Source organism: Trichosurus vulpecula, chromosome 5, assembly GCF_011100635.1.
Source record: "Trichosurus vulpecula isolate mTriVul1 chromosome 5, mTriVul1.pri, whole genome shotgun sequence".
NCBI classification, from domain to species: Eukaryota; Metazoa; Chordata; class Mammalia; order Diprotodontia; family Phalangeridae; genus Trichosurus; species Trichosurus vulpecula.
In genome coordinates this window covers 83,004,708-83,029,051 of record NC_050577.1, presented here as the reverse complement: position 1 = coordinate 83,029,051, position 24,344 = coordinate 83,004,708, and the positions used below count along the sequence as shown (strand labels likewise).

The window sequence follows — 24,344 nt, the reverse complement described above, 5'->3', positions numbered from 1 at the left end:
ACCACTCGTGACCCCGAGCAATTTACCTCACCTTTTTAGGCCTCAGTTTCCACATCTATAAGAGTTTTATAGCAGAAAGTCCCTAATTTTCTATAATTTGATAACTTGTAGATTAAGACCCTTTTGAGCTATAAGGTCAGTCCAGCCAGGCAGGCATAAAGTGACTTGATAGGATATATCATTAATGCCTATGAAATCCAATTTTATTTTCCTAAATGTTCATCCTATTCTAATGGTATACAGACAACCTTCAGATTCTAGTTGGGAAATGAAGTGATCAATCAACTTCTGAACTTGTTAGAAAGACAGTTCCCTCTACCTTCATTGTGACTCTGTCCTCAAGGGTTTCGTAATGTAAACTCATAGATATATTCTTATAATTTTTTTATATTTTGCTTTTGTATTCTGCAGAAAGTGAATGAAGGAAAGTACAGAAGTTATGAAGAATTCAAAGCTGATGCTCAACTTCTTCTTCACAACACAGTGATTTTCTATGGAGGTTGAGTCGTTTTGTTTTTTCTTTTAAATCATTTGACTTCCAATAGAGGGAAGTATTTAACTTTAAAACTGCTGTGGAAATAAACATTAATTGTTTAGTTACAACCTTAAATATATAGCTTTAAGTACGTGTATGCAAGTGCCAGAGTTAGAGGATATATTGGTGGACTATTTGACTGCAATGGTAATAAAATTAAAGGCAGAAGAAATAGCTTATGAATTGACTGTAGCCACATAATGCGATAGAAAGATCACTAAAATTGTAGCCAAAAGGCACAAATTTAAATGTCATCTCTGCTACATCCAGCAGTATGTAACCTTGAGCATCACTGAACCTGAGTTTCTGCATCTCTAAAATGATAGAAATACTTGCATTTTCTACATACTAGAGTTGTTGTAAAGATAAATGAGATAAAGTGAAGGGAGGGGGAAGATATTGGGTATATGAACTTTATAATTATAAAATGCTATTTATGCTTATGTGTATTATAATATTACAGATAATAAACAGATTATGATTGCTTCTGTAGTTGGTTTGTTTGTGTTTTTTAAATACAGATGTCTTAGTCAAACAAGAGTTTGAAGAAAATCCCTAAACTACATATAGGCAGGAAAGTACTCTCTACCTAGACAATTGACACCGTCTTGCTTTGTAAAATACTTTTGTTCATTTTGATCTTTTAGTAGAATTTAGCTTAAAGAATACATTTGGTTTAAAAAAGCACAGTTGCTTATGTTTTCTTAAGTTTTCAAAAGCATAATGTGAATACCCTAAGTCAAATGTTTTAATTGGGCTTAGCTCATGTTAGATTGTTGGTAATGGGTAATCTCTGTCTTTAATTACAGCGGACAGTGAACAAGCTGACATAGCCAGGATGCTCTATAAAGATACATGTCATGAGGTAATTTTAAAGCCCAGTAACTAAGCATTTAAGGATTATATCATACTGGCTGATGAGAACACGGGTTTTTTTTTCTATTATAAACTACAAATAACATGACAATTATTATGACATTTCTGCATTAAACCTTACCATAGCAGAATTCCTACTTATGTTTTTGTTACACAGCATTACCTTTATAAAAGTGGTTTTAAGGATTTTATTCCTTTTACTTGTGGTATTTTGATTATTGATTTTTATAGAAAATACCACTAATTAGCTCTAGGAAATGAAAAATCATGAATTGAGTTGAAATGGCATAATTATTTAATTTATTCACTCTTCAAGCTCATTTCTATCTTTGTGAAAATAAAAAATTTCACAAATAAAGTTGACATCATTTTGTCATTAATAACATCTGTGACATCAGCTGTCTTTCCATTATCAAATTATTACAGTTTTTTCAAATACTTTTTAATTATATCATTTCCTTTCTGTGCTTATCCCTATGTTAAATCATGAGACTATCTACAAAAAGAATGTGTTTTTTAACTCTATTATGTTATTTTACCAAAAGTAGTTTTATTTCCATGCCCAACCATACATTTGTATTAATAAATACACTAAGAAAAATTAAGAATTAGATACTAGACAGGAAGCAGTTCATATTATACCTAGAGATCAACCATGTGCTAAAGGGATCTCTGACGGATTCCAGCCCTGAGTCAGGACCAAGCTCCCCTGGATGTGTTCATGTCTTGTGACAGTCCTCTAGCATAAGGTAGTCCCTCCTGGGACGACAGAGGTTCCTCTTTTGACCCTTGCTTTCGAGGGCTGGGCTCGTAGTGCCCAAGCCCCTACCAGAAGTGTGACTGTCAAAAAAGGGATGTCCCTGTCCCACGACTGGGTTTATATCTAAGGAAAGGCCCATGGGACAGCCAGAGACATCAGGGATAATAGACCCCTTAATGGGTTGAGATGCCATGAATAATATATCATGACAATAGGGGCCAGTTTCATGCTTAGGTTTTATTCATAATTAATAGGGACAAATGGGAGAGCGTGGGGAAAGGGGAGAAGAAACCCAATATGCAAGTCAGACATATACATATTAACATAGAATGAAACTTACGTAAAGGTGGCACTTTTGGTGGGAGCACAGAGGCATGGGGCCATTCAAGTACTCCATTCAGGTGGGAAGGCTTGGTCCCACAGAAGCAGCATCCTTCTGGGGAGGAAAACTGTGCTCCCAAGGAAAGGACATCTACACCCTTGGAGGGGAGAGGTACTCCAAAGTACCCTTCTGAAAGGGGGATTCCAGCCCCCATTGTTATGACTTACTATTCATGGCATCTGAACTCATGAAGGGGTTTGGTTCCCCGCAACTTCTCTGACACACAGGGCTTTCTTTAGACATGGACCTGGCCCCCGACAGTTTGCCTTTTGACAGTCACACCTCTGGTGGGGGCTTGGGCACTGTGAGCCCAGTCCTCAAAAGCAAGAAACTAAAAGGGAACCTCTCAGGAAAGACTCCCTTATGCCAGAGGACTGTCATGAGACACTTTATTAATGTTAAGTCCCTTTGCCCTGCTATCTGCTTGAGAGAGGAAGTTACCCAATAATCCCTGCAAAGACTGAACCAAGAAAACCTGCACATTTTAATTGGGAGCAACTTAAAAAAAACAATTATTAATAGAGCAGATATTTAAATGACATTTCTTAAGGCCCATATTGGTATTTTGATTTTAAGATCTTATCATTCACAAATACATACTTTTGCCCTGGCAAGTTTTGGATGCTTTTCTGTCATTTCATGGATGTGACCTAAAGGCAGCATTTTCTTGTATATAAGAGAGTATGGAATTTTAACATTTTCACCCAAAAATTTAACTTTGCTACTACTTCTGGTATTATAATTATTTCTTTTTCTTTTTCCAGTAAGGAACTTAAGCAACTTTGTAGAAGGCCAAACCTTATAAATATTAAGCTACTTATAGAAATCTTAATTCTCTTTGAGTCCTTATTGATGTGCATTCATGTTTTTACACAAGACAACTAAATATTCTTTGGCTGAACTTTTTGTTTTTATTTTTCAGCTGGATGAACTGCAGCTTTGCAAGAATTGCTTCTATTTGTCAAATGCACGTCCCGACAACTGGTTCTGCTATCCTTGTGTATGTTTGTGAAATTTTGAAATTTGCTTATTCTCTTTTTTTTTTTGCAACTACCAAAATTTTGCCTCTTAATGTTAGATTGTTTTAAATACACTTGCAATATATCCAATTTTTGCTGTTGCAAAAAAACCCTTTATAATAAATATATATGTGCATATATATTTATACTGAGTGCCAAATTTTCCTGAAGTTGATTCTTTTTTATTTTTTCATAAATATATAATGTCAAAGCTATGGTTTCATGCATTAAATGTGTTCAAGTAGGAAGCCATCAGCAATATAGTTTTAATCATAATCACTCAAATCAAAATGAGAGTTAAAGTGTCATTTAGTGTTAGAAACTCAGAGGCTTTCTCTGTATCTAGTATTGAGATATTTCAAGCTTGATTTTCCCCCCTCTTTAGTTACTTTTGTTTTGTGAGAGTTTTGTGCCTTTTCATTTGGCCACAGCCTTCTGTGTGCTCTAAATGGGTAATTACAACACTGAATCTAGGGAGGAGTGAGAAAAAGGAATTTAAGTGAGCCTATTTAATCCCATGCTTGCCACCCCAAAAGTTTCTGGCCCAACAAGGGCAAGAAAAGAATCCATGAGTTTGCCTGTCTGACAGTCCCTTGCAGGCACATTACCCAGCTTCCTTGAATAGATGGAGGTCTTTGTTCAGGGAGAATACTAGCACCTACCTCACAGAATTGTTGAGAAGATCAGATGAGATAATCTATGTACAGTTCTTCACAAACCTTCAAACACTACATAAATGCTGGCTACAATTAAGGTGATTAAAGTAACCAAATGGTCCCAAAATTATAACTTACACAGTTTCTTATACCTCTGAAAATCAGTTCTGTAGCCCTTTAGATAGAAGACCTTAAGAGCTGGGCATTCTTTTGTATTCAACGCACAGTAGCATTCATGGCTTTTTATGGTTCTGATTGACTCGTTCCATAATAAAGCTGGTAATCCAGAGAAGATTGTATTGAAGCATCTAGGAAATGGAGGAGAAGCTGTACTACTACCTTTCCCTCAGCAATGATTGTATATATTTGGTTTTTTTGAAAAATTATCACATTTTCTTAGAGGAAGGAATATTATCTACTGTGTAAAAGCATTCCATATTATCACATAAGCATAAAACAATTTAAGTTAAAAGTAGAAAATAACAGCTTTGATTTTAAGTGACTATATCACCAATGATACCCACAGTGGCTGCCATGAATATGCAGGCGTATTCCGTTTGAATCGCAAGATATAATAGGCTCTTCAGGGGAGACAAAACCAAAACGTTTATTCAAACACCAGAAAGCTAAATCCATCATTGTAATAAAGAAGTTAATACACATTACCAATGCAGGGGACACCACCATCCCCAAGCGTTCCCTCCCTCAGGGCCTCCCCACAAACAAATTCCCTTAAGCAAAATCTCTCCCTCTCTCACTCATGCGAGTTGCTCTGCTCTCTCTCCCCAAACTCCAAATCACTCCACCTTCCTGCTGCAGACTCCTTCCGACACAGGCTCATGTGACTCAGGCTTCCTTGTGACTCAAGCAGGTCACATAGGCCTATTAATGGATGGGAAAGATCTTCCCATTCCAGTAACAATGTAAAAGATAAGTCCATTCCATTAATAATACAGTGACTAACATAATAATCTTATAGTTTAAATACTATTCACTGTAACATTTTAAAAATTATAAAGGGAAATGTATTTTATTTTTAGATACCTAATCATGAGCTGGTTTGGGCCAAAATGAAGGGTTTCGGGTTTTGGCCAGCCAAAGTCATGCAGAAAGAGGACAATCAAGTTGATGTTCGCTTCTTTGGTCACCATCACCAAAGGTAATTTATGAATCTCTTATGCAAACTATCATAACCTGCCTTACCTTTAAAGAAGTTGTCTTTTAAGAAGGTTTTAAAGATATCCCAAATTTCCTAAAGAATGCATGTTTTCAAGACTGTTTCAAAATATAGCTAAATTTATTCAGTCATAGAAGACTTGAGGTAAGAACCTCTCTCGAGTAATTATAAAGTTTGACTTTTATTGAATAAAAAGAAATGAAGCACATATGGCCCATCCTTAAACTTTAATGATTACCAACAGATTTTAGAAAAAAATTTGCCATAGGTTGTTGTGTATAATCATCTGATAAATATATTTAATATGTCTGAATCAGTCATAAAGCCTGAACCAAATACTTAGTGAGCAAATAGAATAATGTATCATTTCCTTGTGTATTAAATTCAGGACATTTGTGGTAACTGATACTGTTTAATAATGTAACAGTAGTGTGTTAGCCTTGAATAGTGGTTAAACGAAGACAGTAGGATAGAAAGGTTCAGAGTATATGTGAATTTAGTGGTATTATAACATAATTACAGTAGTTTCAACCTTTCTAACAAAGCCCTAATAAAACTTAGGGATTTTAACACTAGGCAGATTACCACCTTTCAGGTAGAAGGTACAGTTAGACTAAATGCATAAATATATATACATATATAACTCTTTTTAATGTGCATGAGAATTGTATGCCTATAACAGTAATAAGACATAGTTTTTAACTTAGAAAGCTTTTCTTTTTCTTTGTTGTTTGCAAGAGAGGCTCAACTTCCACATTATATTTTGCAAAGTACAGATTTAGATGTTTATCAATGGCAGAAATAATTCTTGTTTTTCATTTCCATAAAATTATCTTGAATAATTCTACTTCCACAAAATGGATTGAATATATTGACACATTTATGTCATATCTGCCAACCACATTGATGTTACTAAAATTTTAGTTAACACTTATTTTTAAGTTTCTTAATATTCTTAAAATTCTTAATAAATTTTAAATTAATAAATTTTCTAGAAAATGGGAATTCATTCATATAACAAACATTTATTATGTAATTACAAGGCTCTTTGGGAAATATATAAACATTTATTAAGTGCCTACCATGTGTTAATCACTGCATTAGGTGCTAGGGCTACAAAGGCAAAAATGAAATTGTGGCTGACCTCAAGGAGCTTATATTCTATCAAATGACACACGTAAGGCTCCCATGGATTTAACTACCATCTCTATACAGATGACTTGGAAATATATATGTCTAGCCCTGGCTTCTCCCTTGAGCTTCTGTATCACCAGTTGACTATTAGATATTTCAAACTGGATGTCCCAGAGATACTTGAAATTCAACATGTCTAAAACTGAACTTACTATCTTTTGAGGCAGCTAGGTGGTGCCCAGGATGAAGCTCTGGACTTGGAATTAGGAAGACCTGAGTTGCAATCCAGCCTCAGACATGTATTGGTTGTGTGACTCTAGGCAAGTCACCTAACTTTTGTCTGCCTCAATTTCCTCATTGTTAAATAGGGACAATAATATCACCTACCTTGCAGGGTTGCTGTGAGGATAAGATGAGATTATATTTGTAAAGTGGCTGGCACTGTGCTTGTTATAAATATTTTATAAATGCAGTTAGGTGGTGCGGTAGAAAGAGTGCCATGCCTGGAGTTAGGAAGACTCCTCTTCCTGAGTTCAAATCTAGCCTCAGACACTTCCTAGCTCTGTGACCCTGGGTAAGTCACTTAACCCTCTTTCCCTCAGTTTCCTCATCTGGAAAATGAGCTGGAGAAGGAAATGGCAAACCACTCCAGTGTCTTTGCCAAGAAAACCCGCAGTGGGGTCACGAAGAATTGGATGTGACTGAAATGACCGAACAGCAACAACAGCATTCCCTCGCTTTCGCTTCCCTTTCCCTTTCCACAAAAACTCTTTCTTTGAAACTTTCCTATTTTTGTTAAATGAACCACCGTCCTTCCAGTCTCTTATGTTTGTAACTTCCGCACTACCTCAGACTCATCGCTGACCTTTTACCCAGTGGTTGGTAAATCTTGCCATTTCTTCTTTCACAACATCTTTGGTATCTGATCCCTTCACTCACATGACGCTACCATAGTGCAGGCCCTTGTTACCTCTCGCCTGTGTTACAACCTCTTAATCGGTCTTCTTGCCCCAGGTCTCTCACCACTCCAGTTCATTTATACTCGGCTGCCTAAGTAACTTTCTTTAAGTACAGATCTGATTATATGACTTCCCTACTAAACCAACTCCTGGTGGCTTCCAATTTCCCCTAGTATAAAATATAAATAACTTTGGTTTTTTTTTAGCTTTTAAAGCCCTTCCCAACTTGACTCCAACCTCCCAGGTTCATTCTGTATTTTCCCTTCTCCTGAACAAGCTGAACCAGCCAAACCAGCTTTTCCTCTGTTCCTCCAACACTCTATCTCCTATGTCCATTCCTTTGCACTGGTCATCCCTCATGCCTGGAATGCACCTCCCTCTTTTCCTTTAAGTTGTAGCTCAGGCACCCTCTTTTGCCTGAAACACTTCCTGATTCCTCCAACTTCTGTTGTTATAATTCTTTGTATTTAACCACATTGCAAATGTATATATCTATATCTACCTATCAATATAAATCTTTTCCACTAGAATGTAAGCTCATTACAAGCAGAGGTTATTGCATTCTTTGTATTTGTGTTCCCAGCACCTGGCGCAGACATTAATAAATAAACAAGATAATTTGGAATGAAAGACACTAGCAGCGGGGAGGTCCAGAAAAAGCCTCCTGTAAGAAGTATTGTTTAAGCTGCATTTGGAAGGAAACTGGGTTTTCCAAGAAACTAAGGTGAAGGTCTGGGTGACAGACAGCCTGTGCAAGGGTACTGCTCTTGGAGACAGACTGTTTTATGTGAGGAACAACAAGAAGGCCAGTTGGACTGGATCATGGCATGTAAGATAATGAAGTTCAAGTCTAGAAACATGGGTCAGAGACAGATTGTAGGGGGCTCTAATGAACCAAAAAGAGTTTGTATTTGATCCTAGAGTTAATAGGGAGCTAGGGGAAGTTACTGAGCTCAGAATGGATGTATTTGAATGTATGCTTTAGTAGTATCACTGACAGCTGTGTGGAGGATGGATTGGAATGAGGAGAAACCTGAGACAGGGAATACAATTAGGAAGCCATTGTAGTAATCCAGAAGAGGTGATGAATGGCTGAGCTAGAGTGGTGATGATGACTGTGTGAGTTAGGGGAGAGGAGGAGAACAGACTCTAGAAATGTGGGAGTTGAAATGAAAATTCTCAGCAACTGATTGCATATATAAGGTTAAGGGAAGTGAGGAATTGGAGATGACTCTGAGATTGAAAACATGGATGACTGGAAGGATAGTCGTGCCCTCAGCAGAAATAGAGGCATGGTATGGGTTTGGGAGAAAAGATAATGAGGCGTGTTTTGAACATTTGAACATTTAGAAGCCTTTGGGTCTTCCAGTTCAAGATGTCCAATAGGCAGTTAGTAATGTGGATTTAGAACTCCAGAGAAACACTAGGGCTAGGTATCTAGATCTCGGAGTCATCTATTTAAAAATGATTCATGAGACCTAATGAGCTTACCCAAAGAGAGAATAGAGAGAGACAGAGAGAGAAGAGGACCCAGGACAGAGCCTTGGGGTATATTTAGATTTAGAGCAGAATATGGATGATGATGCAGCAAAGAATTAGTCAAATGGACAGAAAAGAATCAGGAGAGAGAAGTGTCATGAAAACCTTGAGAGGAGAGAATCTTCAGGAGGAGAGGGTAGCCTGTGCCCAGAATTTAACAAATCATGTTGCTGCAGATAGTCCACAGCAGATGAGGTCTAAGAAGAGGCTGGTAGATTTGTCAATTGAGCCTAACTTGGAGAGAATGATTTCATCTGAGCAGAGATTGGAAACCAGGTGGCAAGGGTTTAAGAAGGAAGTTTGAGGAGAGGAAGTGGAAGTATACAGATAGCTTTTTAAAGAGTTTTGCTGTTGTGGGTAGAAAGACATAAGATATTGGCTTGAGAAGATAGTCAAGTGAGGGTTTTGTGAGGATGGTGGAGTGCTGAACATGTTTGTAGATAGCAGGTAATGAACCAGTAAATAAGGAGAGCTTAAAGGGTAACAGAAGGGGCAGCTAGGTGGCACAGTGAGTAGAGCAACAGCCCTGGAGTCAGGAGGACCTGAGTTCAAATCCAGCTTCAGACACATGTACTAGCTGTGTGACCTTGGACAAGTCACTTAACCCCAATTGCCCTGCCAAAAAAAAAAAAAACACAAAAAAAAAGGGTAACAGAAGAGGATGAATATGAGGAACAATATTCCAGTAGAATATGGCAAAGATGGAATTAATGGTAAAGGGGTTGACCAAAGAAGTAGTCATGGTTTTAGAGGTTTCATATTTTCATAGCATTCCTAGAACTCCAGATGTGCAACACCCAAAGATTTTGATCCATATGGTTTGAGACACAAGGTGTACTCAGATAAATAGCTATAATACAAAGTTGAATGAAGTAAGTTTTATAAGAGAAGTAACACAATGCCATAGGATTTCAGGTAAAAGAGGGTTTACTTTCATCTGATTTAATTAAGGAAAGCTTCATAAAAGAGCTTCTGTTTAAACTAAGCCTTGAATAATAGGTAAATAGTGGTTGGCTGAAATTATGATTCATAAAGTCATAATAGTCATTCTAACCTTTTAAAAGAAAAAGAAGGGAATTTACATGAGTTTATTCAGTTCACTTAACATAAATCATTTTATCCACCTGAATGTCAACAATTATTTTTAAAATGTATAAAATGAAATAAGAATAATAGTTAGCATTTATGTAGCACTATAATGTTTGAAAAGTGTTGTACATATTATTTTATCCTCATAATAGCCCATGAGGTAGGTGCTATTATCTCATTTTACAGATAAGGAAACTGAGGCTGAGAGAGGGGAAGTGATTTGACTAGGGCCACACAGCTGCGAAGGGTCTGAGGCAGAATTCGAGCTCAGATCTCCTTGACTCCAAGTCCAGTACCCTTACCATTTGCACCAGCTAGTTTTTAAAAGTCACAACTTAGTTTCTTAAATTTCCAAAAATCAATCCTGAAGCCCTTTAAGGTAGGTGACAGGTACTCTGTCACAATGGTAGGAAGATAAAACATAAGTGTAGTTACTAACGTTGAACAAAAAATGGAGAACATGGCAGGTCTTTTAAATGTCAAGCTATCATGAGCAGCTACTTCATTAAATATTTACTTAATATGAATAATATGCATATCTTAACATCATGGTTGTTAATACCTATTGAAACTATAATGTTATACATTTCAAGAATTTCATATAAAAGTAGTAGGCTTTATTTTTTAGGAAGAAGATTCTATAATTTGACATCGTAGTTTAATTTTTCCTGTCTTCCACTTGGACAGATATGTTTAATAAACTGATTTCAAAGAAGGAGTAGATGATATTGCAAGTTCAAAAATCTCTCAGAATCACTTTTTAATTTTCAATCCATCTCAGGTTGTAGACATATCTGTCCAATATCTTACACAGAGTAGGTGCTTAAGAAAATGAAGTCCTGATTAGTACAAATAACGAATCCTTTAAAGTGGTCTCATTTATTTGAATTTGCAACATTAACCCAATGAAAATATGTGTGCGAATTTGAATAATTCTACTACTTCCGAAGTTTCACTATTCACACTAATTGGGACCTGGCAGTAAATGTTTGCTGAATGGAAACTAAGAACTCAAAAGAGAGTAAGAATAGACTGTAAGAGTGTCCTCAATTTAGGAACAACGCAGATCTATTCAGGATGTTAAGGTTTACAAGTCCATTTCTTCATAAAAATCTGATGTTATACAGTTATTTTACAGATAAGGAAATTGAAGTATCATTTAAGTAATTCATCCAGGTAAAATATTAAGTGGTAGAGTTGGAATTCAAACCCAGATTTTTTTACTTTAGGGCTCTTGATCTTGGAGTATCTCACTGCCTTCAAGTCAGTCATGGGAACAGATCTTTTTAAAGTTAGCATCCTACGTCAAAGGATTCATTATTTGTACTAATCGGGACCTCATTTTCTTAAGCGCCTACTATGTGCAAGATGCCGAACAGATGTGTCTACAACCTTAGATGGATTTAAAATGAAAAAGTGATTCTGAGAGAATTTTGAACTTAAAATATCTCTCTGCTTGTGAAGGAGGAAGATAATGATTTCCTTGTGACTGAGGCGGAGAATGGTGGTACTTTGGGCAGCAAGAAGGATGTAACTGCAGGAGAGTCTACAAGATCTCCAGTTTTTTAATAGGACAAGACATGTGGGTGTTGGCCTCTTTAGTCCTTTAGTACCTTTCATGCTAAAGGCAGCTGGTGTGTCTGCAGTCAAGAGAGCCCTGGGAGAAATGGGAGGGAACATCAAGATCATCAGTAGGTCTGGGGACAGTGAAGGAGTCTGAAGATCTGATGAGCTTCTGTAGACTCCTAATGGCTTCATAGTAGCTTGGGGGTGGGGAGTGGAGGCCTAATAGGTATTGATATCTCTGCAAAAAGGTTCTTGAAGATGAAGAATGAAAGGCATAATCAAATTGGGATACCTGTTATGTGTGCTCCTCAGATGCTAGAGGGCATGATTAAGAAGCCAGACCCCACACAGGTCAAGTTGCACTACTACAAGTAGTGATGTAACCAATGTGTTGTCCTAGAAGGAAGTGATTGAATTATGTTATCTGAGGACACTGCTAAAAGAGGCTACCCAATAGAAACTGTGCAGATGCTGCACTTGGTTGCCTGAGAGGCAGAGGCCTTTATCTTTCACTTGCAGATGTTTAAATGACTTCACCCCTACAACCAAGTATCCCACTGAAGGTGCTCCTGTGGGTATCCTAAAGGCTTCTTTCAAGTGTTTCATTTGGGGCCATTATTGTCCTTACCAAGTCTGGAAGTTCTGTTCACCAGGGAGATAGGTGCCATTCTTGGACCCTCTATCATTGCTGTTGCTTATAGTAATTAGAGCGCATGCCAGTCTCATCTATACCAAGGCATTTTTCCTGCGGTGTGTAGGGAGTTCAAACATAATTCAACTGAAGATATGAATTTCAAGGTTAACTTTGAGAACGGAGGTTAGCAAAACACTTGGCTTCTTCAAGAAAAATCATGTGGACCTTTTACTGCTGGGTTGGCATCCAGGTCCACACTTCACCAACACTATGGGTGTGCTGCCAGTTCCATAAAAGGGCACATAAAAGAGACCTTCTCATAGTTCTAGCACCTTCCCTTCCCTCCCCCACCTGCATCCATTACACCAGCAAACGTCTATGGTGTTGTTCATTCATGGCTATTAGTGACTTTATACTGCCAAAACACCAAAAAAGGAAAATTAAAATCCCTTTTTAAAGGGGGAGAAAGTAACCAAAAATATTAGAGATAGGTCTACTTTTTCTTACTCTGTTTCATGTAGCAGAATACCTCATGCATGGTACTTTCAGCTGTGTTACATAGTCAAGTCCATCACTGATAAACTATACAAATATCTTTTTGTTCCTTAAAAATAGCTTCTCTACTATTAATAATAGTCTAGCCCTAGCTAATATGTTGTAGTTGTAAGTACATTTTCTTTTCTTTTTCCAACTACAATTTTCATTTGACAAGTAAACATAAAGAGGGAAAATGCCATGAAGCGGTGTCATGGATTTTTAGTCAAAATGGAGAAAGTGGTATTGAAAAACTTCCATGTTCTTCTCGTGGAAATTTATGTCAGTACTTCATTGGATCTGTGATCTTATAGATGTTGGAACTTCTTCCAGGGGTTTTTTTTTTTTGTGTGGTATATTTTTCTTTTTTTTTTAATGTTTTTTTTTAATTTATTTAATATATTTAGTTTTCAGCATTGATTTTCACAAGAGTTTGAATTACAAATTTTCTCCCCATTTCTACCCTCCCGCCCACTCCAAGATGGCGTATATTCTGGTTGCCCCATTCCCCAGTCAGCCCTCCCTTCTGTCACCCCACTTCCCTCCCATGCCCTTTTCACTTCCTTTCTTATAGGGCAAGATAAATTTCTATGCCCCATTGCCTGTGTATCTTATTTCCTAGTTGCATGCAAAACCTTTTTTTTTTGTTTGTTTTTGAACATCTGTTTTGAAAACTTTGAGTTCCAAATTCTCTCCCCTCTTCCCTCTCCACCTACCATCCCTAAGAAGGCAAGCAATTCAACATAGGCCACATGTGTATCATTATGTAAAACCCTTCCACAATACTCATGTTGTGAAAGACTAACTATATTTTGCTCCTTCCTAACCTATCCCCCTTTATTGAATTTTCTCCCTTTTCAAAAGGGTTTGTTTTTGATTACCTCCTCCCCCTATCTGCCCTCCCTTCTATCATCCCCCCTTTTTTATCTTCTTCCTCCTTCTTTCCTGTGGGGTAAGATACCCAACTGAGTGTGTATGGTATTCCCTCCTCAGGTCAAATCTGATGAGAGCAAGATTCACTCATTCCCCCTCATCTGCCCCCTCTTCCCTTCCTACAGAACTGCTTTTTCTTGCCAGTTATGAGAGATAATTTACCCCATTCTATCTCTCCCCTTCTCCCTCTCTCAGTATATTCCTCTCTCATCCCTTAATTTGATTGGGGTGTTTTTCTATGCCTCCTGTGAATACCTGCACTAAGATTCCCACCCAATGTGCTGAGAATCTCTCTTCACAGCTCTTAGGTTTCATGGATACCATCAGAGCATGCAGGTCCTTGTTCTCAATTTCTGACTGCCCCACATTTTTTAGTCTTATTACTTCTCTGATGACATCCTCTGTGCCACTCTTTCTATGCAACCCTTTGTTGGTGATATATGTTGGTTTTTGAAATATTTTTTTCCTCAATTACATGTAAAACCAATTTTTAACATTTGTTTTAGATTTTGAGTTACAAATTTTCTCCCTCCCTCTCTCACCTCTCTCCTCCCTGAAACAGTAAGCAATCTGATATGGGTTACACATATGCAATCATGCACAATATTTCCATATTAGTCATGTTGTGAAAGACACAGAGCCAAAGAAAAAACAAGACCACAAGAAAAGAAAGTGAAAAATAGTATGCTATTTGAAATATTGAAATATGCATTCCGACTCCATCAGTTCTTTCTCTGGATGTGAATAGCATTTTTCTTCATTGGTCCTTCAGAATTGTCTCAGATCATTATATTGCTGAGAGTAACTAAGTCATGCACAGTTGATCATTGTTAAATATTGCTGTTTCTGTATACAATGTTATCCTGTTCTTGCTTACTTCAGGTTGCATCAGTTCACGTAAGTCTTTATAGGTTTTTCTGAAATCAACCTGCTTATCATTTTTTATAGCGCAAGAATATTCCATTACAGTCATATACCACAACTTATTTAGCCATTCCCCAGTTGATGGGCATCCCCTCAATTTCATTAGTGATTTGTAGGAGATTATGTCTGTCTTTCCCTGACTCTTTAGATGATTCTTAACCTAAATTCTACATAAATGGTAGTGCTCCATGATTTGAAGCCATGCAGCATTACTAGAATAGTTTTGTTTTTGTTCTCTGGAATAGACCTGTGATTTCATTGTGGTATGTAATTTCTTGGTAAGGAAATTCCTTCAATGAATGCAGATTCCACAACCAATAGTCTGAGAGAGTTGTCTGGGGCACTGAAGTTAAATGACTTGTTCAAAGTTGCATAGCCATTGGACTTAAACTCAGGTCTTCCTGACTCTTCAGGCATTTCCCTACCCATTATGCTATTCTGCTTCTTCTCTTTTGAAAAAATTGATATTCAAAAGATGGGTCTTTGTTTCTGGGAGAAACTTGGGGCAGTTAAAAGGGCTGGGCACACTTCACCAGGGCACTTCAGCTTGTTCTCCTCCTGTTCATTTCTGGACACAAATCTTTGACATCTGCTGCCAAAGACACCTGCTCTTTGACATTTGCCTAAGATATAGTTGATGATGGACAAGTTTGTTTTGTTTTTTTTTGAAAGCTGTCCATCCAGTTGCATATCCTAGTCCTTATAATAGGCATTCCTCTATTTGACTTTCTTTGCAGAGAATTGAGCCAAATTCTTGAATGATTGTCAGTCACAGTTAGGAAGCTCTGCAGTTTTCTTGGGTTTGGTGAAATCAGCACAATCTCATCTACAAAAAAGGAGCATTTGGTAGAACTCACTATCTCTAAGGAATTGTTTTTCCATTTGGACTTTGAGCCAGATATCCCTGTAATAATGACAAACACCTTTGATGAGCATGTTTCCCCTTTTTCATGTCTCACTTGTTATTAACAATCAAAGGTTTATAAAGCCAAAGTTATTTCTATTACAGTATCTTTCAAGGAATATATTTTGATTTTTACAGAAGAGAATTCTTGTTGGGGGAGACACTTTAAGGTTGCCTGTTTTGCTGCAGCTAATCAATTTTTTAATAATCAAACAGTAAGTCCAGTAGGATTTTATATTCACTATCCTTTCAGTCAATTGTGTGACTGTAAAGATGTGAGCTGCTATAGAATATCATTTATGAAAGCCTCGAACCTTCATCTAAGATGGTCTTGATGTATGTGCAGATTAGTCAGTAGAGGTGCAAAAGCAGGCACATGGATCAGTAGTTGTGAATATTTTTTCAGTCAGCTGTCTTTTCGGTAATAAGAACTATAGAAGTTTTTGATACTTAATGTCTGTTGTAGGGCCTATATGCAAATAGACCTATCCCAAAGTATAAACTCATTTAGAGTATTCAAAATTAATGATGTAATGGTATATAGTTGTGATGGAATACTATTGTACTATAAAAAATGATAAGCTTGATTATCTTAGAAAAACATGAATAGACTTGCATGAAATAATGAAGAGCAAAATGAGCAGAACCAGGACAATATTGTATACAGTAACAGTAATACTGTTTTAAGAACAACTTTGAGTGAATAAATCATTTTGACTATTATAAATGCCCAAGTTAAATACAAAGGACACATGAAGGAAGATATTATCTGCATCCAGAGAAAAAACTGATAATTATAAGTATGTATAGAATGATCATACATATGTGTGTGTATTTTATTTATATATATATGTATATATATACATATTTGCATCTAATAGTAGCCATCTCTGAGGGGAGGAAAAAATTTACATGATAACTTTTATGTATTACATTACTGTATGTAATATATTCTATATTTTATATATAATATAAATTCTATATTATATATTTTAAAGAAATGGCAAGTTGTACATAATAGATTTGCAGTTTCATGTGCAATTATCTTTTTTTATTATACTGTGTTATGGAAATGTTTGATTTATTCCATAAATCAAAAATAAAATAAATAATTTTTTAAAAAATTAATGAATCAAGACATTTTGAAAACCAATTGATAATGCTGAATAAGTTAGATTACTTCTGGATTTAAGTTGACCATATTCAATGGAATATTAAAAACATTAGACGGCCTTTGTACAAATTTAGGCTTTGAGAACTTTGGAAAGCAGAATCAGCTTTTTTTTCCCCTCCTATTGTGTTTAGCTGAAATTGTAATTAATAGTGCCATTAATTTTGAACTTCCCTTACTAGTTTTCCAAATTTGGACAAGACTCATCAAGTTTTTCACAAATATGGATGACTAGCTCTAATTTTTATCCCCTAAGTCCCCCTATCCTCACCCCCATTCCACACATACATATCCTTAACCTTTGGGAATTTCTAATTTCGCCTTCAAATTCTTTTTACAGGGCTTGGATTCCTTCTGAAAATATACAAGATATCACAGTTAATATCCATCGGTTGCATGTGAAACGCAGTATGGGCTGGAAAAAAGCATGTGATGAGCTGGAACTACATCAACGCTTCCTGCGTGAAGGAAGATTTTGGAAGTCTAAGAATGAGGACCGAGGTGAAGAAGAAGCAGAATCCAGCATATCTTCTACCAGTAATGAACAGGTAAGTCCTACTCTTGTTGGAAACTACAAGTCATGGTTAAATGTGAAAATATTTGAGTGCATACTCTACCCCATCAGGAACAGAACCTGGGTCATATTTTTCCATTTCTTAACCATGCTGTAAATTGCTCTGCAAAAACAAGTAGTAGCACGCATTGTCCTTGTCTCCTCACCCCCCAAACCAAAGAGCCTTAAAGTGTGACCCTCCCAGGGAAGAGGGAATAAATTATTCACTTTGGGGATATACATTATTTTTTCAGATCTTTCAGCTGTAAAGCACATGGTGCTCTGAGACAGATAATTTACTAAGCGGTGCCAAGTGTCCTCAGAGTACTAAGGCAGAAGCAAGCAGTTTACTCCTTTCTCACCTTTAGGTCAGTATTTGCAGCCAAGTACTTCACAGTATTGAAATAATAAACTATTGCTTTTATATGTTCACAGCTGAAGGTCACTCAGGAACCAAGAGCAAAGAAAGGGCGACGTAATCAAAGTGTGGAACCCAAAAAAGAAGTAAGTTACCCTGACCTCCTAGTGTCCAAATGGCAGTTGATCTGGAAAATCTTTTCAAAGTCATGGAAGGATGGCTCCTCCTGTGGATATTTGTGTAAAGCAGTTGTCATCATTGAATTAGTTACGTCAATCAAGTGTGAATGTAGTCTTATTCTGCTTCACATCTTACACCATTGCTAGAAATAAAGAGAGGGTGGTAACACAGGTGAAAGTTTCCACTTGATGAAAGCATCACTAACTCCTGCCATTAAGGGGGAAAGGGCACTTTATTTACCATTTAATTTTGCTTGGGAACTCTCTTTGTTTCACTATTCCTAAAACATAATGAAACTAATATGAATCAAGCTGACATTTTAAAAGCCATTACTTTTTCAAAATGACAGTCTTTTCTTGATGAAATTCATGTGTTATTTAATTCAGGCCCTAAAGCTGAGCATATAGCCCAGGTACATATTCAGTGAGGAGTGGTTGGGAATTTTAGCAAATTGACTAACAAATCTGGTCAAAACAAGTGATTTTTTAAAAAAAATCAGTATGTAGAACAATTTTATATTTAAATATTTAAGCTTACTAGTATTCAGTTTTAAATTATATGACCTATGAAGCTAATCTCTATGAAACCCAGCATTCAAGTTCCCTTTTAGAGTAACTTATTCTTTAGTTGGGCTAATTATGACAGTTGTTTGTTATGTGGCTATTTATGTCCATTAATAAACTTATATGTTAACCTAGCTCATTCTTCATTTTTTCTCTGAGATGTATATCCTTATTGTCACTGTAGATAATCTCTGGTACTTTTTTTGCCCTCCAGGAACCAGAGCCTGAAACTGAAGCTGTAAGTTCCAGCCAGGAAATTCCCACAATGCCTCAGCCAATAGAAAAGGTTTCAGTCTCCACTCAGACCAAGAAGTTAAGTGCCTCTTCTCCAAGAATGCTGCATCGGAGCACACAGACCACTAATGATGGAGTGTGTCAAAACATGTGCCATGACAAATACACCAAAATCTTTAATGATTTCAAAGACCGAATGAAATCTGACCACAAACGAGAAACTGAAAGGGTTGTACGGGAAGCACTGGAGAAGGTAATCCTGTCCTTGACGTCTGATTGGTGTAGTTTGTTTTCAGAAAATGTCGCTTAGTACATGAACAGCATTTCCTGTGGTGGTTGAACTACTTGTATATACACACCCTCTGGGCCGCAGATTTACAGCTGCGCATAACACCCACTTAGGATTTTTTTATATTAGACTTACTAATAACTTTATACTTCTGATTTCTTCTTACATGTTAATGAAATCAAGAGGATGGTATTATTTGGGTAACAGTGTATGGATTCTGTTTGCCGGGTTGTGTAGCCAATGCCAATGTTAACTGATATGTTCGGGGCTTGATTTTTTTTTTCCTATTAGCTGCGTACTGAAATGGAGGAAGAAAAAAGGCAAGCTGTAAATAAAGCTGTGGCCAATATGCAGAGTGAGATGGACAGGAAATGTAAACAGGTAAAGGAAAAGTGTAAAGAAGAATTTGTAGAAGAGATTAAGAAGCTAGCAACACAGCACAAGCAACTGATTTCCCAGACCAAGAAGAAGCAATGGGTAAATATTAATTATAAGTATTTTTCATCATTTTATTGAAAACCTACCTCTTATGTCCCGTGTGGGCTAACAACAACTTTGCTGTTTGGCATTTGGGAATTGCAGTGCTGAATTGATCATCTTTTCCACAAACTTCCTTTTGTCAAGCATTCGTTTAAAAATCAGTTTAATTATTTTACAATTGCACTTGTTACAGTCTCTCACTCCACCCCTTAGTATCCAGTTCTGTACTGTATTTGTTAGTGTCTCCTTGTTTTACCTTGACTAGTCTTATCTCCCTAGCTAAACGCTGAGCTCTTTGATGACAATAATGATGTCATACACTTCTCCTGTATCCCTTACTGTGTTGAACATAGAGTAGATTCTCATTGTTTATTTATTGAGTGAGAAAACACAGTTTGCCTGCAACTTCCAAGTTTTTATTGCCTTAAGTTTACTTCGTTTCCTGAAGTTTTGTTGCCACTTTCTTTAATTCATCTTGCTCACTTTCAGCTTCTATAATCTAAGGGGAATATTTTAAAACATTTCATAAAAGTCTTTATGAAAAATGAATATTGAAAATTAGTTTAAAGGAAAGATTTGACAAGCAGATAAAGGAGCCTACCAAGACGCAGCTGTCAAGACAGGTTAGTGGAAAAAACTGAGGGGGTGGGGGATGAGCAAAGAGAGCAAGATGGGGGCTAGGAAGCAGGCAGGATGCTTGGAAGCTGTGCTGTCATAACAGTTCTGACTTCTTGCAGGGATGGGGGTAAGAGAGAATGGACCCAGTAATCTTAAATGATGATGACATTCAACAGGCTAATCAGAAGAAGGAGATCCCCAACAGTAACTGAAGAATCAGGGAAAAGGAAGGCTTGAAAAGAAAGAAAGAAAGAAGACTGGTGTTCTTCACTGTCTGGTAGTAAGATATCCAGGAAAGATGCTAGACAAATATTAAAGGAGAGAACTTGAATAGATGCATGTCAGGTACCTAGACATGATTCTTAAAATAAGATAAGTACTCCCAATAAAGTATAGTGAGACACCGTTTAAGAAGAAAGATAAAATAGGTGATATATGTTGTCAAGGATTCTCTCTGAGACACTTAAAGATATGGGGAGAAAAGAGCCCAAGAAACTCCAACTGTAGTTATAAGAAAGAAATAATAATGGCTTTCCTAAAGTTGGAACTGCTGAGTAGAGTATGATCTCTTAGATTTTATAAGTGGAAGGTCACTGGAAAATTTCAAAAGAACAATTTTATTGAAATAAAAAACTAACCAAAATCAAGATAAAACTTAGAAAATTGAGCTTGTAAGTAGCCAAATATAATCAGCAGGTCCAAGAACTTAAGTATACTAGAACCTTGCTCTAATGATATGCTTGGAGTCTGTCATGTGGCTGGCTTCTTTATAGATATTTCAACATCTAGAAGTTCAATTCTCTTGGGATCTTAGGTTGGCCTGAATTCATGTTCTAACAAGTCACACTATATAGTGAGGCTCTGGTATATATGGAAGAATAGAACTTGAATGGGTTTGTAATTTAATCTACATGAATGGTACATGTCATTGCTACTATACTGTAAGAAGGTACTACTGTATTGTAAGAAACACTCAATTGGAGGATGTGCTTGTGAAATAAGAACTGAATCATCAGACTTTTTTGACATGGGTAAATAGTTGGAATATATAAGCAGGTTCATAGTAAATTGGAGAAATATAATTTGCTTCATTAAAACAGTATGTACTAAGTGAATCACATTGAAAGTAGTGTTTATGTTAAGGCTTATAAGCCAAAACTACTCTATTTGCTCATTGGCAAATAACATCTGGTCCAGACAGAATGAAAAAAACGTAACCTTTTCAGGTTTAAAAAATGAGTTCAGAAGTAATTAAGTTATTTAGTATGATACTTTTAAATCAACAAGAGTTTATTTTTTTAATTGAATGAATTCATTGTCATTTAGAAACATTTTAGGTTTTTTTTTTAAAGTTCATTAGGATGTTGTTGTTTTTACCTCAGTAAAAGTATTTGTTTTTTAAATAAACCTCACTTTTTAAAGCCTTTACTTAAACTTTTCTCTATGCTTGGGCAGCTGTCATTCACTACTGGGTTTATTTCTAAATGTGTGCCTTAGCATTTCTTAATACTTTTCTTGTTTTCTTGTTCACTTAAATAAAGAGCAGAGAAATACACCAGGTCAGACTTTGGCATTTCACTTAGGTGTGTCACACACTTTACATGTACATGAAGAGATTATAGCCAAGGCTTAAAGGAGACACGTAATGAAGAAAAACTACAGGGATTCTCCAAGTATCTGTCTTGCCCCTTCTCGGTAATATACTTTCTTCCCCACCTACTTCAACCCCCAATCTCCTGACCCAGCAGATGGGAACCTCTTTAGAGGCCTGACTAACATGCCATATATAATCTACATAAATACTTCTTGTTCATGTTGCTTTTCAGTTGTTGTTTCTAATGACTTCTACAAGTTTGTGAAATCCAGGAATATGGATCTCTAGAAAATACTTATTGAGAACACTGTTACAAGTTACTTCCTTGTAGTTGAATTTGAGGGAAAACAAAGGAGAGTACTAACATATAACTTTTGTAGTTTCTTTATATAAGGAAGCAGTTATCTTACTTTGCTCTTAAAATTGGAGGGATACTGCATTTCAGATTTTGAGTACCCTATAACTGTGATCAATATTGTCTTACAGTGTCCTGTTTTACTAAGCACATAAATTGTAAAGGCACTTTGTCTTCAGAAAAAGCAAAGTTCCATTCCTGAAATTTAAATGCCATTCGAACTTTTGTTTAATATCCTCTCATATTCACAAGAGATGATTCCTGATCATGGTCTCGAAAACTTCTTTCTTTTGGCAGTTTTGCCATATGCTCCTTTATTCATTTTCTTTTCATAAGAGTATATTCTGTGGATTACATTTATCTTATTATTCAGGTTTTTTAAAAAAACCTAACCAAAATTTTTTTGAACAACTATTATCCAGTACTGTATGGGTAACTGGATGTACAAATTCTTCAGGATAAACTTGGATATCACAAAATGATGGATTGTTCCCCACAGGTTAAATGGCCTTTATTTCACAAAAATCCCTTGTTCAGACCTCTAGTTTTACAAAAAGAGACAACCAAGATCCAAAGGTGAATACTGGCTAGCTAAAGCTCACCTGGGTAGGAAGTAGAGAGCTGGGATTCCAACTTAGATCCCATTACATAAGGCTACCTTGCATCTTTTTGGTAGAATGACCTTTCACTTGCCAGAATATTACCAAAAATATGCAGAAGGTAGTACTCAGTTTTCTAGATTTGGCTATAGTAAGAAGGTTATCTCTCATTTGTGTCTTGGGCGAAAATCATTATCTAATAAACTATGTCCAGTCTTATAAGTAAACTGCTGCTCTACATAAATTCATGGCAAGATGGATCCTTTGGGAGACTGTAGTAGTAAGGCAATAAACACAACATCAGCGATAATCATGAATATGGCTATGTAGTTCTGTATCACAGGGTATGAGAAACTCTCCATGAAGAAGGTAAAAGATGTATGACATTTATGCAGACAACAGAAAATCATATCCCATAACCAAATGCTTAGCTTCCACAACCAGTCAGCCCACTTCATCATAACAGCAAAGAACCCAAAATATTCAATACACGATATAACACCCTGGAGCCTGGCCATCCCAAAACCTCTCCAACCCCCTGCTGGGGTCTTCCCCAAAACAAACTCACAGTACAGCTAAGTCAGCCTGTTCAGTTCTAACAGTCACAAGGGCAGCCATTAGCAGCCATTGGCAGCCATAACATCTTTTTCTCTCTCTCTCAGCATTTTCTGTGACATAACTTCCTTTTCTTATCAGGAAGCTCCTCCTACCACGTGTCTTAGGCTTCCTGTGACATAAGCAGGTCACATGGCCTAATAATGGGTGGGAAAGATCTTCAAATCTAATTGCTACTACAGAGACACGTTGATGTTTTATCAAGTCCAAGGATATCACTTTGTAAGTGTTGACTTGAACGTACTAATAAACTCTGTACCTTGTGGAGTTGATCCACCTTAAAAATTATCAAATTTAAGTACCAGTTACTCATCTAAGATTTATTATTAGAACCAAGTTTGTGCCTAATGAAGTGTTCTGGAAAAGGAGAAATGTAAAAGATATGGTCCTTGCCTTTTGGTGGAGCTGTATGAAGAGTTAAGCAATACATCAGAAAATATGTTCTGTCTGCATCTGATCAGAAAAGGATTGCTTAGAGAGAGGGTGAGTTCATTAGGGGAAAACTCCTTGAAAGGGGTAATTTTTTAAATTTAACTTTTACTTTTTTTCATTTATAAGCCAAGTTTGGAATGATGTGAAAGACATGGTTTGGTAGGAAACAGGAGGATATTTCAGCTATAGAAAAACCTAAGTAAAATGTAAAAGAGGCTAATGGAAGAACTGTGTTACTACAACTGAGATAAGGTCAGCACGGGCTTCCATATTGATGGTACATCTTAAATGCCAGACAACAAGGAGGTTAGGATAGTAACATCTGTTCTACATCAAAGAAATAAAAGAATTGAAGTGATGTTAAAGAAAGATTATGCTGGTATTTGGGAAAATAAGAATAACTAGAAGTAAGACCAAGGAGTAACTATTATGCATATAATAGCATAAGAATGAAAGATCATTATCAATATTCCCACAAGAAATACAGAGCACAAAGTAATTAATTATGGGAGTTTTCCTGAGGATCCTTTTTTTTTAAACATTGTTCATACAAAAAGAAAATTAACATTTCTTGCCTCTGTCATTATCGGTTGTTGGCCTTTGGTATTCAGGAAAATGCAAAGATGTAATAGGGGATGGATAAGCAATATTATCAGCTTACTACAAGGATAAATGGCGGTCA

At 36.5% G+C, this 24,344-nt stretch overlaps 1 protein-coding gene across 4 annotated transcripts in view; it reads left to right on the top strand.

Annotated features, from left to right (window-relative positions):
- The window catches only part of ZMYND11 (zinc finger MYND-type containing 11), a 154,016-nt gene that overhangs the window by 125,240 nt on the left and 4,432 nt on the right, over positions 1 to 24,344 (top strand). For all 4 annotated transcript variants that reach the window (XR_005010530.1, XM_036762064.1, XM_036762065.1 and 1 more), the window contains 8 exons: positions 412 to 499; positions 1,345 to 1,400; positions 3,476 to 3,553; positions 5,269 to 5,387; positions 17,133 to 17,340; positions 17,781 to 17,849; positions 18,661 to 18,933; positions 19,261 to 19,446. Coding sequence is in view for 3 of the 4 variants with exons in the window: in XM_036762064.1 (XP_036617959.1) it covers positions 412 to 499; positions 1,345 to 1,400; positions 3,476 to 3,553; positions 5,269 to 5,387; positions 17,133 to 17,340; positions 17,781 to 17,849; positions 18,661 to 18,933; positions 19,261 to 19,446 (1,077 nt within the window). In the remaining variant the exon portion in view is untranslated. The remainder of the gene's footprint in view (positions 1 to 411; positions 500 to 1,344; positions 1,401 to 3,475; positions 3,554 to 5,268; positions 5,388 to 17,132; positions 17,341 to 17,780; positions 17,850 to 18,660; positions 18,934 to 19,260; positions 19,447 to 24,344) is intronic.